The sequence below is a fragment of the Vicia villosa genome, linkage group LG3 (genome assembly GCF_029867415.1).
Source record: "Vicia villosa cultivar HV-30 ecotype Madison, WI linkage group LG3, Vvil1.0, whole genome shotgun sequence".
NCBI classification, from domain to species: Eukaryota; Viridiplantae; Streptophyta; class Magnoliopsida; order Fabales; family Fabaceae; genus Vicia; species Vicia villosa.
Genome location: NC_081182.1, coordinates 37,528,713 through 37,544,644, shown reverse-complemented (window position 1 = coordinate 37,544,644; position 15,932 = coordinate 37,528,713). Strand labels below are relative to the sequence as shown.

The 15,932-nt window shown below is 35.3% G+C and overlaps 1 protein-coding gene and 1 pseudogene across 1 annotated transcript; both read right to left on the bottom strand.

Moving 5' to 3' along the window:
• Positions 1-1,628: 1,628 nt before the first annotated feature.
• Positions 1,629-2,943, bottom strand: LOC131655429 (uncharacterized; annotated as a pseudogene).
• Positions 2,944-5,701: 2,758 nt separating this feature from the next.
• LOC131661038 (uncharacterized) lies at positions 5,702-12,787 on the bottom strand. Its single transcript, XM_058930441.1, has 12 exons — positions 12,448-12,787; positions 12,028-12,174; positions 11,808-11,922; positions 11,616-11,710; positions 10,285-10,400; positions 9,784-9,821; positions 8,886-9,121; positions 8,127-8,220; positions 7,829-8,019; positions 6,795-7,014; positions 6,436-6,603; positions 5,702-6,235 (listed from the first exon to the last, which is right to left on the bottom strand). The coding sequence occupies exons 1-12, from the start codon at positions 12,652-12,654 to the stop codon at positions 6,081-6,083; spliced, it is 1,782 nt and encodes a 593-aa protein (XP_058786424.1). The 5' UTR covers positions 12,655-12,787; the 3' UTR covers positions 5,702-6,080.
• Between the last annotated feature and the right edge of the window lie 3,145 nt (positions 12,788-15,932).

Here is a 15,932-nt window from a genome sequence, read left to right as displayed (position 1 = left end):
CTGGCTTATGGCATTAAAGAAGCGGCGTCGCCGGTCTGATAGTGTCAAGGGAGTTTGGCGGACGGTGGTTCAGTCAGTTCGTGGGCATCGAGCTTGATGTTTTCATTTCATAAATCCATTTGTTAATGTTAAAATATTAAATATCTTTTACATTATTTTAGAGATGCATAAGATATTAATAATAATTAAAGAGTTGTATTTTGAATTGTTAAGAATTGGTTGAGTTTCAACAATTATAAATATGTATCGGTATAATTCTTGTCTTAACAATTTAAAATGTAGTATGATATACAGAGGATAAGGTGACAAATTTAGGGAAACTATTAAAGGTAATGGAAGAAATTTATATGAGTGTGTTCTTAGAATTTGGTAAATCTTTGGAGATAACACTTTGAGATTGTGTGATTTATGTACAGAGAAGTGGAGAAATTGAGAAAGATTTCGGATAAAAAATAGGGTTTGTTTTTTTGAATGTGGGTAACTGTTATCTTATAACTATTTTGTAATCTGTTGTAACAACCTTTGAAAGTATAGTAGATCAAAGAGATACTCTCTCCTTCATAGCATAGCAGCTCGTTTGATCAAATTGAATAAATAAATTATTTTTTCTTTATATTCTTCTAAGTATATTTGTTTTCACTCTTTACACGTTAATATTAATATGATGATTTATGTTATTTATTTTGGTTGTCACGGTTTATTTGTCCCAATTTCTTAATTTGTTTGAACTTTTGGATAATTCTATCATGATTTATTTTACCAATTTTTCACAATAATTTTAATAATAATGTAATTTATGTATACTAAGTAAATATTTCTAGAACATTTAAACTAAAATAAAACAAAGCACCCTAATTTCTAATTAGAGAGTCATTCTGAACTCATTCTTCCCTAATTAGCATCTATTTCTCGCTCCCATTTGATATCACATCTTTTTATTTTTTTTATTTTTTCTTTCACCATGTCTCATACTTTTTTCAACCACAAATTAGCCCGATCTAAAGAGAAGAGAAAATAGACGTTGGTGTGAGATTGAGTCGCTATTGATGATAATATAGACATGCGCGAATATCTGAAGAAGATTAATAATTATGGTTGTTTTAAAGTATGTTTGTTGATGTATGCATTGTTCGTACTCCCCTTTTTTTTATTGATTTGCCTTTATACATTTTTGCAGTTTGATGTAGGTGATGAGAAAAAAATATTGTAATTATGTTAAATGGTTTGACTATGAGATGAGCTGCAAATGATGCCATTAGATCGTTGAAGATTAGAATGATGAGCCTATATATATAGATTATGAGTGACTCAAAGAAAAATGAAGAATGTCTAAAGGTGAAGACTAAATTTATGAGATTTTTCCATATTTATCTTGGATGATTATATTTTTACTTGTGTGCATTAGTTGTAATGTAACTCTTGTTATAAAGTAATGTAATGTGTATGTAATGTATTTGGGTTGTTGTGTCAAGAGAATCTTATTCTTTCAATTCATGAGAGACCATACATATTATTGGCCTTACACTCCAGGAACAGGATAACTTAATATTACACCTACCACACTTGCTACATAAAGGCAAAAGCTAATGAAATAAATAAAAAAAACAAGAGGTTAGATACACCCATAGGAAATTCAAGCAGCAGGCCTCTTGCAGCAGTATTAAAAACACTCCACCAACAACATACCTCCTCATGTACTCCCTTAAGAAAAGGAAGCAGTAAAAAATTTATACTTAATAGGACCTCATGCCTTTCAGCCAGCACTCCAGAATTATAATGTCTAGTTTATTATAAGATGCACATTCAACACAGGATAAGATAAGACCTTATGATTTCCATATACTATCATTATCCAACTCTCTTATCCTATTTGACTCTATCATATCATTACCATCAAATGAGCCTCAAAAATATTTGGCTGTCATGTTAAAACATACACGATAAGATAAACCATCATATCACGAGTCGATCCACTATTGGTTACATTACATATGACAGGAAAAAAAAAAGGAAAAATGAAAGAACCAACTAATAGCCAAATCATAGGGAATCAGATTCCCATTGCATTAGCCTAAAAAATGTCTTACTCCTATGATATCCTCTCTTCTGTGTCCTCTGTTATTCTCAGCTTCACATTTTACTGGCAATAGGAAGATATTTGGTATGACGACCTTGAGCAAATATTTTGCCACTCTTTTTCTTCCTAAACTCCACGCTTACAATAGCTACCGTCTTTCCTACCCGTAGAACCCTAGTATCAATCTCAATCTCCTCCTAAGATGACATAAACAATAGAAAATTTAAAAAAAAAACAAAACTATTGTTATGATATCTTCATCACACAAATCCAATATAAAAAAAAAATAAAAAAAAAACGGAAAAATAATTATCAAGAGTATTAAGCTTTGAAATACACTAACATGGACATAGGCAGCATCGAAGCACGAGACGTTGATCTCGACGGAAACACCGGTCTCTAATGGAAATCCAGCGGCGGGAATTGCAGCTGCGCCTGCCAAATCCACCAGAGTAACGAGGGCACCACCGTGCAAATACTGACTCGAGTTCTGCCATTTAGGTGAAAAAAAAAAAAACAAGAAAATCCATCATCAAAAGTTACTAATTAGGGAAAGATAAAAAGAAGGTTGAAGAATAGTACGAGTAAACGCGGGGGTATATTCATCGAGAAGACGACACGGCCAGGCTGTATTAGATCGAGGGTATGCCATCTAAGATTAGAGGCTCCAAAAATTTGGGAGGAAATTCATGATCTGTGGTTGATGATTCGCCTTTCTCTAAGCATCTCTTCACTGATTCAAACTCTGTTCTTGTTTCTACTCTTTTATTCATTCTGTTTTTTTCCTCGTTTGTTTAGCGCGTTCACTTTCGGGTTGTGTTTGTGTTTCATAATTAAATGAGTAAATGTTTTCCTTTTTTTTAAAGTTAAATTTCACTTCTTGAAATGAAATATGAAGCATCTTTGCTTTTTTCTTTTTCTTCAATAATTTAGGGTATCTTTAGATTAATTGAATGGAGCATAACAAAATGGTATGGTATGAGATTCATTTTTTCTTTTATCAATTAAAATCAAATGGAATATAGGGCCAGTTTGTTTCAGCTTTAAAAAAATGGATTTTTTCTTTGTATTTTTGAAAATAGATTTTCTAAAACAGTTTTTTAAAATATTGCAAGTTTTTTTATATTCGTTTTTTCTAAAATGAAACACTTAATTTGACATCCTATAACATAAACATACATAATTGAAGACCAAAACTTAGTCAAAATCGTAATTTTTTTAAAAAGATGTATTTTAAAAATGATTTTTATGAAAATCTATTTGAAATAGCTTCAAAATTAAGTGATTTTTTGAAATTTTGATATCCAAATTTTTTCCCCAAATTTTGATATTCAAACAGATTTTTCATTTGAAGCTTTTATAAAAAGTTTTTTTTGTAAAAAAAATTTTCACAAAATTTGGTAACACTATAAAAATCATTTTTAAAAAAAGCCAAAACAAACGGGCCCATAGTGTAATCGAGTGGTATAAAGTATGGTTTTTAATGAAACTGTGTCATTGATGTTATTATTGTTCTTGTTGTTTTTATTGTTGTTCTTTATTATTATTGTTGTTTGTTGTTGTTAATTTTGTTATTCTCCATATTAAGGCTCTTGTTGTTCTTAATATTATTCATTTATGTTATTTTTGTTGTTGTTGATCTCAATTACTTTTGTTTTTGTTTTTCATTACTCTTGTTATTGCTATTAAGAACATTGATTTATTATCTCAGGTTCTTCAAAATTTCGAGTGTTAATACTGAGTAGGGGTGGCAAAACGGGCCCGGCCCGTTGGGCATGCCCGTTTTACCCGCACTTTAGTGCGGGGCGGGCCAAGGTTTTAGGCCCTCACCCTCTAATATGACCGCCCCGCCCCGCCCCGTTTTCAACGCGGGCTTTTGCGGGCATGTGCATTTTCATAATTTTTTATGTTTTTAGGCTTAAAAGGTGCAATGCCCGCGGGCTTTGCCCGCCCCGCCGTCACTTTTTTGCGGGGCGGGGCTAGGTTTTAGGCCCGCATCTTCAACTATGCCCGCCCCGCCCCGCCCCGTTTATTTGCGGGCTTTTGCGGGGCGGGCTAAACGGGCGCGGGCATGCCCGTTTGCCACCCCTAATACTGAGTGCGTCTAAAAATAATAAAGATATTGTTGTTGGAAATCGAACTCACGTGCAGTTCACTTTACCCCTCGGTATTTTAATATCCGAGGTGATAAGGGGTAGCTTTTCATGACGCCATTCACTACATCGCTTCCGTAGTCGATGTCAAACGCATTTCGCATCCAACGTTAAATATATATTTTTATAATAGTGTGAGGAACCAAAATGGATCCATAGGTAAAGTTAAATACCCAAAAAATATATTTTACTTTTATTTTTCTATTAGTTTCATAAACCAATTCTAATTTATATATTATAATATTTGATATTACAAACTCTATAAAAAACTCCCACAGCATCCTGCGCGCGCACGAGCCAATATCTAGTTTTATTAATTGCATCAATGCTACTATGACATTATACTAATTAATTTACCATATCAGGTTAAAAAATTACTCCCTCTATTCCATATTATAAGAGAAATTTATTTTTATTGAGTAATTAATGTAACTAATTCATATATAGATTAGATACATTAATTATTCAATAAATTTAAAAAATAAATTTCTCTTATAATATGAGACGGGTGAGTAGTTTGTAGTCACAGCGGTTCAAAACCATGACCTTTCAAATTGAACCAAGTCAATATTTCGTCATGTTAATATTTTGCAACCAAGAAGAAATAAAGAATCTGAATTCAAAAACCGGTGCTGCAACTTGTGCTTAACGAGCAGCCTGTAGGAGAGACTCTTATACGTTCGTCCATTTGATAGGAGATCCATCTTCCTCCATTTCATTTAATTTATTGTTTTATTCATACAAATATAGAGAACTCATCTTATGAGTTCTGAGTTTTTCTTTAATTCCTTTTCCAACAGTTTCAGGTTATCATATTATTTGTTTCTACTAAACTGGTATCGAAGCTTAGATCCTTCGAGCTACCGATATTATTAAAAGAATGGAGCTGTGAGAAGATTGGAAGAGATGGGGGAGATGGTAGTAATAAAGCCATTTCTTTTTCTTTGAGGATTTGAGTGCTAATGCTTTATAACTAATAAATTTACTTACATTAAATAATACTTTAAATAAGATTCCATAATTAAAATATAATAAATAATATTGAATCAAATTCTAAAAGGAGAAGGATAGACAGTCTTCTAATTTTGTTGTGTCGTTTAACATTAAGACAATATAATATTTTTTAAAACTAACTCTCTTTTATATTTCTCCTAATTCAGCAAATCTTTATATATTTCATACCATTTTTCTCTTTTCACACTCATACCATTTTTCTCTTTACAATTCTTTTCCAAACCAAACACTCCCTTTGAATTTCATTGCAAGAGAGAAAAATCACACTTATTACACTGTCTTATCTTAATGTAAAAAATTATCGAAATCTGCTTATATATGGAGACAGTAGTGGAATATTACTGAACTTTTTCAAACTCGGCCCAACAAATCACATTAAATGATTGACTATATTCTTAAAAAACAACTGTGTAAAAGTTAGTTTAACCTGAGACAATAGAAAAAGGTTGAACAAAAATTACAAAAAAAAGAATAATTTAAGATCAAAGATATATTAGTCAAAAAATACATTAGGAAAGCGGAAAAAACAATACATGAAAAAAGTAACCTAACCCAAACAAAAATTAAGACAAAAATACTTTATAATAAATAATAAAAAACTAGGGAGAAGGCATTCTTCTAATACACAAAACAAGATAACTTAAAAGCCGAATGACCATCACATACAGTCTGCCTTGTAGTAGTCAGATGCCCTTCAATCTTCTGTCCTAGCAAAACTTCCAGAAGGTAAGGCCAACACTTCTTCAAACAAAAATCTAATAGCAACATAACGTGATCCCTGTTGAATTCTAGAATATTTGGAATTAACTCCCTCAAGCGCTTGAGAGAAAACCAAATCAATTAGTTTTCTTCTCTTCTTCCTTTGCTGCAACCGTCTCTGCAGAATCGACAGCCTGTTGTTCATCCTCACCTCCAAAACCAAATTCGTTAACACGCTTCTTATCCACGGGATAAATCCACCTCTGGTATACATATATAAGAAAGATAAGATCTGCAAGGAAAGGAGAAAAGCAATCAAGTCAGTAATCGCGATTGGAATACCTTTTTAATAAAATATACAGGTGCAGTCAAAATTGTCCAATGATGGAACAAATGCCTGCACTTGAATGATGATAAAGAAAGCCATTAATGAATATGTAGCTAAAGCAATTGCTTCTTGCAAATAACAAGAGGTCATGATCCCAATCTTACCATCACGGAAGACAGAAAGCCGATGTAGTGTCGGCATTTTAATGACAAAGGCAAAAAGATCATCAATGATGGTGTTGAGAAACTTGTAAGTCATCTGCCTCCAAGGTAGATGAGCAACCGATTTGAGCTTGTAGTTGATGAACAGTTGAGGGCACATCATAATAAAACCTGTAAAGGTTTTCCAGTACAAAGAGTATGAACATACAGTTTACCAAACTAGAAATTTCAAGATCAGAACATGTGCTAAAATTGGTCATATATGTGGTTGTGAAAAGCACTTAGTAATCATTAGACAAGATCACAAATGATAGTGTCACTCCAAAACACAGATAGTTTAACCAATTAGGAAGGGAGCTTACCAAACATGTATACACAACTTGTGAGGGAAGACAGAATCCAAGAATACCAACTCTTGTGGCGTTCGTACATTAGTGAGTAAGCAGCAAAGCCGGCAGCAAGGAGAAATAGAACATAGGTTAAATACTTCATTGCAATATCATCATATTCTTTTGTCTTATTCCCGGCATATGATTCCCGATCTCTGAACCTCAACATAGGTATCCTTCCTGTTCTATCAATCTGGGGGAAATTGCAGATTTCAGATAAAAATAATTAAGCATAGAATTTATGGAAGTAGACAAAGCTAGAAAGTAACGTCAGCGTGCATCTACCTCACTCAAAGAAGTGATAAAACAGTAATAAGAAAAGGAATGCCCCAAAAAAATTCTCTATACATAGTTACAGAATCAGTAAACAAGAAAGGTCTTGGCAAAAACTATTTTATACACACAATACATGACAGTTAAGGGGCAAAAGTTTGCAACGTTGGTAATAGCAATAATTGTGTCAGGAACCATATTACTTATTATATCAGAAAATTCAAAATGCACTCATTAAATACTCACTCGGTAATAGATTATAAGCAAATTTTAACCAATTTGCTTGTGACAAAATATAAGCAAAATTTGACATAGAGCATTTTATTATTGCTCATATACCAAAAATGCTTTATTCAATTTTAATTTTTTTTTCAGAGGTATGTAATGTACATAATTAATTTTACAACGGCTGGAAAAAAGAACCATCACTAAAGTTCGAATATGCAGTGTGTAGAACCAATTATAAATCAAAGCACCTGAAAATAATTAGCTTAGGGAGTGGTATTATTTTGGAACGTGTATAGACAAACAACCATATTAAATGTCAATTTTTTATAATACAAACAATAACAGGAGTGCATTTTAGGTATAAACAATGAATTTTTAATGGAAATCATCATTAATTAATGTAAGCAATCATTTCTACTAATAAGAGAAATTTTGATTTTGATTTTTTGTTACGGAGGGAGTGGTTTATGCACTTTTAAAAAAGGCTAGAAGATCACAAATACTACCTCTATGTGCATGGCTTTTCCAATTTTCCAGAACTCGATAATCAAACCAACTCCAGAGCTTAGAAGAATCATCCAAGATGTGTCATTGTCAAGCAGATAAAGGAAGATGATGAGCTGACAAATAAAGCTCACAACAACAGTCTTCGCAGAGAGTCCTTCCATGGACTTATTTTTGTTCCAAAATTGAATGTCTGGGCAGAAAGAAAATCATTAGATTATAATCTATGTTCTAATCATATCAATAAGGATTTTCTTGTCAGAGCTACTGTCCTAAAAATAGTCTAGCAAAATAACTTACCATTCTTAAAAGCCAGAAAGTCAAATACTGAATGAAGAAGAGAAACGACCATGGTAATTCCTAGGAGGTAAGGATTTCCTTCCAAGAATACCCTCTGATACAATAATAAAAAAATCAAATTGTCAGACAATCTGAAAAACAAGGCACCTCCTAATTAATACAATGGGAAACTTATACACAAAAATCATGAGTTTCTTATATTTTGAAATTCTATCTTAAAATCTTTTAGGGTATCAAGTCCCAGTTTGTTTAACTAAAAAAGAAAATCACTCTTCCAGGCTACCAAGAGATAAATCCAATAAAATAGCTTAGTAGAGATAAGCAAGGTGAAACTCTGGTAGGGTATGATAAGTACCCAGAGATAGGTGTACATTCAATGGAGGACTATAAGAAGATTTATTTAAGAATAAACCAACAAAAAAAAAAAATCCGTAATTAGTCCAGTCCATTATAATTATTTACCACCTCCAATGCCAACCCCTAAATATAAGACCCTCTAAAAAATGCTTGTCTTTTCAATAAAATCACCTTCACATTTCAATTGCATGAGTTTTGTTTTTTTCCAAAATATCTCTAAGTCAATATCTTTTTTGTACCAACCAATAATTAAACAATAAACAATTTGGAGACGATAAATTAACCATATCTCATGTAGCTTGTATATTTGAAAATATTATGTCAATTCTTAACAAATTTAATCTTAATTTCTGTAATAGTCACCGGAGGGCAGTGGAATTTTGCAAGTTATAGAGAACAGACCTTAAGTTCATCAGCCTCGCCTTCAATCATGCTTCCGTAACTACGGTGAATCTGGAAGGACTGATCAACTTGCATGAATAATTGCCACTTCGTCATGCTAATAGGACCAACTTCCAGATGAAGTGTCAGTTCAGTAACTGTCTCATTCAAAGCTATTAACTTATCACGCAGTAACCAGAACTCATTGAAGTAAATGGTTGGATAGTAGTTCCCAGTGATAGGATCAATGTTCAAGTCTGATCATCAAAGTTAAGGGAACTAATATATACGAGACTTGCACGAATACAGCAGTGAATCATTGTGAACACATTGTAAGATCAAAAAAGAAACTTGTTCAATATATAAGACAAAAGATATATCACTGACTCGCACAATTAAAGAATATGTCAGGGCTAGATAAGTTCTCCATTTTTCAACATTAACCTTGCATAAGAGGACCATTATTATTGAGAAACGCCCCAAGTCCCACATCGAAAATAGATAAGGCCTAAAAAGATTTAGAACGATTGACACTCACCTTACATGCCGGTTTTGTAAGCTTGAGTTAGGCCTAATATAGAAAACTAATATGGTATTAGAGCTTATTGATCTAGGCCGCCTACCAAATTTTACACACACCGGACCCAATAGTGCTGGGTGCAAGAGGGTGTATTGGGAAAAATTCAAATCCCACATTGAAAATAGATAAAACACGAGAAGAGTTTACAAATAGTGATACTCCTCATCTTACAAACCGGCTAGTAAAGAACCAAGGATGAGTTAGACCAATATAAAAGCCTAATAACAATATTATTTTAAAGCTAAAGACATAGTATCCTGATACCAATGCCAAGAAACTACGATAAAAAGGCTAAAAAAAGAAATGACTAAAGGCAAACAATGTTAATGGAAAGGATACGTGGAGCGATGTTAGGTGGTATGCCTGTATTTGGGTACCTGCAAACAGGAAAAGTATAAAATTAGCAAGGTTTGAAAGAATATTAAGTGGGTTGGCAACATAAAAACTTAGATGATTTTAAATGTGTTTTAGACAATATCACATCTAATGTAGGACTCTCAACCATGGTTAACCAAATAAATCTTCTGAACATCCACCATTCATTGTAGAAAGTTAAAGCCTCATTCACCCCAAAAATAAAGGGAGAGAAAGGGAGAAGAATCATTGAGTAAGGTAGCTAAAAATTTCAAACTTCAAACAATCTCAATTACTGCAAAACTAAATATAAAAGTAATTCCACTTGAAAGAAGGCCAATTTATCCAATAGTCTCTTTTATATCTGGTGTACTTTTGAAATAAATTAGCAGTTACTAACTGAAGGGAAATTTTGACTGGCCAAAAACCAGAGCATATAGATAAAAATAGTGCACCAACAAATTTAATGAATTCCAAGAACCATACTGAGTGAAGTCGGCAATCAAGTTTATTGTTATATTTGGTTTCCAATATGCAAGCCACTCCACAGGACCATCATCTTTAGAATCATCTTTAGAATCATCTTCAGTATCATCAACGACCTAGTACAACCAAAAGAGATCAATACTGAGACCATAGTGAAACAAGTAACATATCTTGGGGGCAAGCATTGAACACTCAACACTGACCAACTAAATAATTAGAACATTATTGATACAAACCTAATGTAACAGCAACAACAATGATATAGATAAACAATAAATTCTAGAAAAAAATCAGTGGACTGGTGTGAGTAGTTCTTTGCTCAAATACCTATTCAAAGCATACTTATTAGACCTATGGGGTACCTCTTCTAGGCCCTTTGGAAGTAGGAATAAGATTACGGAATAATATTTCAATCATTATCGAAACTGCTAAAAGCTGATTTGAAGCATGATAAATAGGAATACTAAACTATATTCTCTGCTCGCAGGCCAAATAAGGGGGAAGGGGGCTGACCAATTTCCATTTTGAATTAATTGAATTGCCCCCCTCACATAAATATTATAGCATATACATCCTTGATGAGATGACCTACGCTGGCCTTTGTTATGTATAAGTAAGTGTCCATGTTTTGCCTTTCTCAACAAGTGTCCAAGTATTGCCGCTCTCAACAAGTGTCCATGTTTTGCCTCTCTCAACAAGTGTCCTTTTTTCAACAAGTGTCTATTTTTCATAGATAGAAAAAGAAAAAAAAAAGCATTTCCTTAAGATACAAGGTATTATCTCTAACGTATGGTAAGATCACTGTAGTACCCGCTTGCATAGAGGCCAAAGTTGCAAGAGGGGAGCTTAAGAAATTGCTTTGAAAGATCCTTCCTAGCATTCAAGCTAAGATGATATATGCTTTCTATTAAAGTGTCAAGATAGGGTTATGAAAGAAAGCCTTAGACGGAAAGTCAGGGAAGTACTATCAGTATACAACATATGATAATGATACTCATGGCTTAGGTTCCTTTAGCATGTGTGAAGAATACCCATAAATGCACTGGTTATGAGTATAAATAAGATGAAGGATAATTCAATAGTTATTGATAGATGAAGACTTACTATAACTATAGGCATAACTATAGGATTTAAATCGTAGTGAGGCTAATGAATAATGATAGGTTATCATGTTAAAATGTTTTGACTGTTGTTAACCTAGACAATATGCAAAATATAATAGTTCAAAACGTAAAAACTCAAAACAAGAAATATCTTGCACTCAACCCAAAGTAACATCATAAAAAGTTATTAAATTGCTGATTATAAAATCATGTGAGCAAGTAACAAACCTCAGCTGTTACTTGACCCTCACTTGAATCCGGTACACCTCCCAACAGACTCTTCTTTTTATCTGCTTTTGACTTCGGCGAGTATACCACAACAGCTGAAACCCATAAAAAGAAAGGCATTTTGTAAATAACTTAACTATAGTTATATATATTTAATATTACTAAAGTGTTATTGAGAAAGAATAAGCATACGAAGCGTCCTTCCAAATGCAGCTTGAGGCTGGTATTCAGGATCACTAGGGTCAGGCGAATATCCAGATTGTGCAAAGAACACATGAGCATATAGACTCCCATTGTGCTTCAAAGACTGTAGAAAGAAGAAGTAACCATAAATAAACTCCCTTCAACCTTCAACAAACAATTAGTAAATAAACCACACAAAAGTAGCAGTAGCAATTTCAGAAAGCCATACCTCAGTTGAGGGAAAGTTCAAAGTAAGAGTCCTGGTACTCTCAGGTACCCAAACAGCATAGGGAATATTTGTTTCATGCCATACAAGAGCAGTTTCGTTACCAAATTCATTGAACTTCTCATTCTCAGTAAGATAAAGCCACATATCCTGAATAACTCTATTCAGTTAGAAAACGATAACAACAATAATTATAACCTAAAATTAATATCAAACTTGCCACAATTAAGTAACCTAAAAGCATCATTAACATCAAATTAGTATCAGAGAATTAAGAGAGTGAAGAAAAAAAAGTGATAATAGAGGTTTTAACACGTAACCTAACCTAATTAAATGCATCGAAATCTGAATTAATAAATACGATTAATTCGGGATCGATCATGGAATGGAAGTTGAATTAGGATTAGAAGTGAGAGAGAGTACCATAGGCTGGCCTTTGTGGAAGAGGTTAGAGACGAGAGCGGAAGGTTCGGTAGTTTTTTTAGCCGGAGAAAAGAATTTGGAAGCGAAATACCAGAAAACAACCATACGAATGATTCCGGTGAAACTAAAGCCTCCGCCGCCTTGTTGTCTCCCTTGCGGTGCAGGTGCAGCGCCTCCACCATCAACTACTGCCGTTGGCGGCGCCATGTTCGGCAGAGAGAGCGATGGAATCGAAGATTTGAAACGAATGCTAAGAAGAAAGTGTTGTTGTTTATGCTCTGTGATGTATAAAGGTGATATTAATAAAGAAAGAAAGGGTTTGTGTTTGGGTTTGGGTTGCTAGTGGCCTAGGGAGTAAGAAAAAGGAATAGTTAGCAAGTGACGTAGAATAAGGTTGCCACGTAACCTCCCACTGATGCTATTGGATTAAGATCGAGTAAAGTTTGTTTTTTAATTTCGAGGATCTTATTCTCAGCCCTTAAAACTGAGATTTACTTTTGAATCGATGGTTAGATTTGAAACCGCCTACACCATACTCATAATTATCAAATATTTTTAAAATATTTATTAAAATTCCCTTCAATTTTTTAATTAAAATTATAAGTTTAGATTTAAAAATGTTTAAGAAATAACTAAATTATTTTTTATCTTTTTCAACTTAAAAGTTATTTATTCAAAGACATGCATCACTTCTAACTCATGTCTTCATTCAAATCCAAAAAAAGTACACCATCACCATAACTCAAACATCAACAACTATAACTTCATAACAACAATAAAACTAAATTTTGAACAAAACCAAAACGTATTCAGTAACAAACATTAAGACCAAGCATGAACCACTTCTGAGAAGGTTCAAATTTTAGATTTCAATAGCATAAAAAATTAAAATTACCCACAATTTTTAAATAAATTTTTCAAAATTTCAAAATCTCATATTTTCCAAAGTTCCAGATTTCATAAAGTTCGATATTTCAAAATGAATCAAAATTTTCAATTTCAAAATCCAATATCTTCTTAAATAGTTTTATTAAATAATTTTTTTAAATAAAAAATCATATTTTTTTATATAAATAGGACTGGAGGCAAAAAAAAAGTTTTTTTCTTTGGCCACCTTCCTGTGGAGTCACCCCCAGCGAAAATCTCAAAATACCCCTGCTTCGGAAATGAACTTCCGAAGCGCTTTTTTATTTTAAAAAATTTCCTTAATTCGGAAGTGCATCTCCGAAAACACCCCATGGGGGTGTCTTCGGAGATGAACTTCCGAAAATACCTCATGGGGGGTGTCTTCGGAAATGAACTTCCGAATTATGCAGAAACTGTGTTTTTTTTTATGTTTTTTCATAACAGTCTCGCATTTTAATTAAACGCAAACGCCAAATAAAATAAGCAATAGATAAACTGAAAATACTAATATGATAAATAAACAAAAAAAAAATACTAATCCGATGAAAATAATATATACAAACCGAAAAAAATAAAAATAGTGTGCTAAAGATACAATCCCATAACAAAAAATATATAAACCCGACCACTACTGGGTGTGCCTAAACCTCTCCCCCTGAGACCTCCTCTGCCATATGGCAGTGAGCTGCACTCGGGTCACAGTGTCGGGAGCAGCCTCAAAGGGTGACCTGGGTATCCGCTGCACGAATCCAAACTGACGCATGCACCGCTCAGGGAGATATCGAACCATGATGCCGGTCCCGCAAGCCAACCAGCCAGAATAAAGTGCAATGCCGTCAAAGGGGACAATCTGAGCGTAGTCGATGAACGGCCTCCAGGTGACGTCGTCGTGTAGAGTGCGGTCCAGGTATCCACGGTATGGTCCCACCGCATCGTTCCCCCTCTGGAGATCGTATCTGGCGGCCCTGGGCAAGGCGTCCACGTACGCAGGATCGAGGTGGTAGCCGTGGATGCGGGAGAAGTGGGAGATGATCCAGCTCTGAAACAGAAACAAGATAATGTATTAAATTTAAATACGAAACATATATAAATAAATAAATACGATAATGTATTAAAATAAAACGTACCGTAAGCAGTGTGCAGGATCCGACCAACTGCCTCGTCCTCCAGTTGGAGGCCTCATTCAGCTTCTGGTAGAGATATGCCAGAGTAGCTGACCCCCAGTTCCACTGGTGAACGGTATCCAGGTCCATGAAATAGCGGAGGTAGGCCACGTCGACGTACCTGGCACTCTTGTCCACAAAGCATGCAGCGCCTACCACATGCATGTACCAGCACCGGAGAGCGCAGCCGCGGTGGTACTCCCTGAATAGGTCGTTACCCTCCTGCTCGGCCTCGACCGCCGCGTCCAGGTGGAACTCAAAATAGAGGCTCAGTGTGTTGAACCGGACATGAGGCCCAGAAGTCGAGACGCACTCCAGGTGAGCAACCTCGTGCGGCATGCCCAAATAGTGCATCATCCACTTAATGGCCTCGACCCTCTGGATCCTGGAGTGGTCCAACAGCGGCCCCCTGATGGGCAGGTGGAGAAGACACTGGACGTCATGCAAGGTGATCGTCAACTCCCCCACCGACAAGTGGAAAGAAGACGTCTCCTTGTGCCAGCGCTCCACAAATGCCCCCTACATGCCGGTGCTGATGGTGGTGTACCTGGTCATGCAGAACCCGCTAAGCCCTGAACCTCGCACATGGTCGTTAAACCACTGAGCTGATGGTTTAAACAGACCGAAAATCTTCCTGGAGTGGTTCACCATTTTCAATGGCTCTCTCTCCTGTTACAAAAAAAAACACATAAGCGAGAAATAAACGGTAAAATTATAAAAAATGGTGAAAAATAAACGGCTAAGTTAAAAAAAATACCTCTCCATCCCAGATCCGCCGAGCGACGTGATCCTGGTAGTGAATCAGCAGGGAAGTGTCAAAAGGCCCTCCCGGATAGCTATCCACCTCCTGCTCCTCCTCCTCCCCGACTGGAGGGTCAACATCCGGTATCACCTCCTCCTCATCCTCATCCTCCTCCTCTCGCTGGCGGGAAGAAGATACCCGAGCCAGCCTACTCCTAGAGCCTGAAGCAGATGAACTCTCCACCAAGTCCTGTGGAACGCGCACACGGCGTCCCCGGCCCCGTCCCTGGGTCGACGCCAGCTGCGCCGCCGCCCGCTCGCGTCTAGCCGACGCAGTCTGGGACTCCCTGCCCTGTCTGATGCGTGCTGGCTGGTTGCCTGACATGTTCCTGTAAACAATCGAAATCGATTAATATGCGAGACAAATGAAAAAACAAAAAAAAATGCACTTCTGATACAGTTCGGAAGTTCATTTCCGAAACTGGGATGGAGGTGTTTTCGGAAATGAACTTCCGAAACACCCCTGCGCAGAGCTTTTCTGCAACCTTCAATGGCAGACCCAAAAAACCTAAACCAAAACTACTTTTATGCCTACTAAACATCCTAATATCAGTACTAACCTATCTTAATGTGATTTTTTCAGTTTCTAAACACCCTATTAGAGTTTATTCAAAT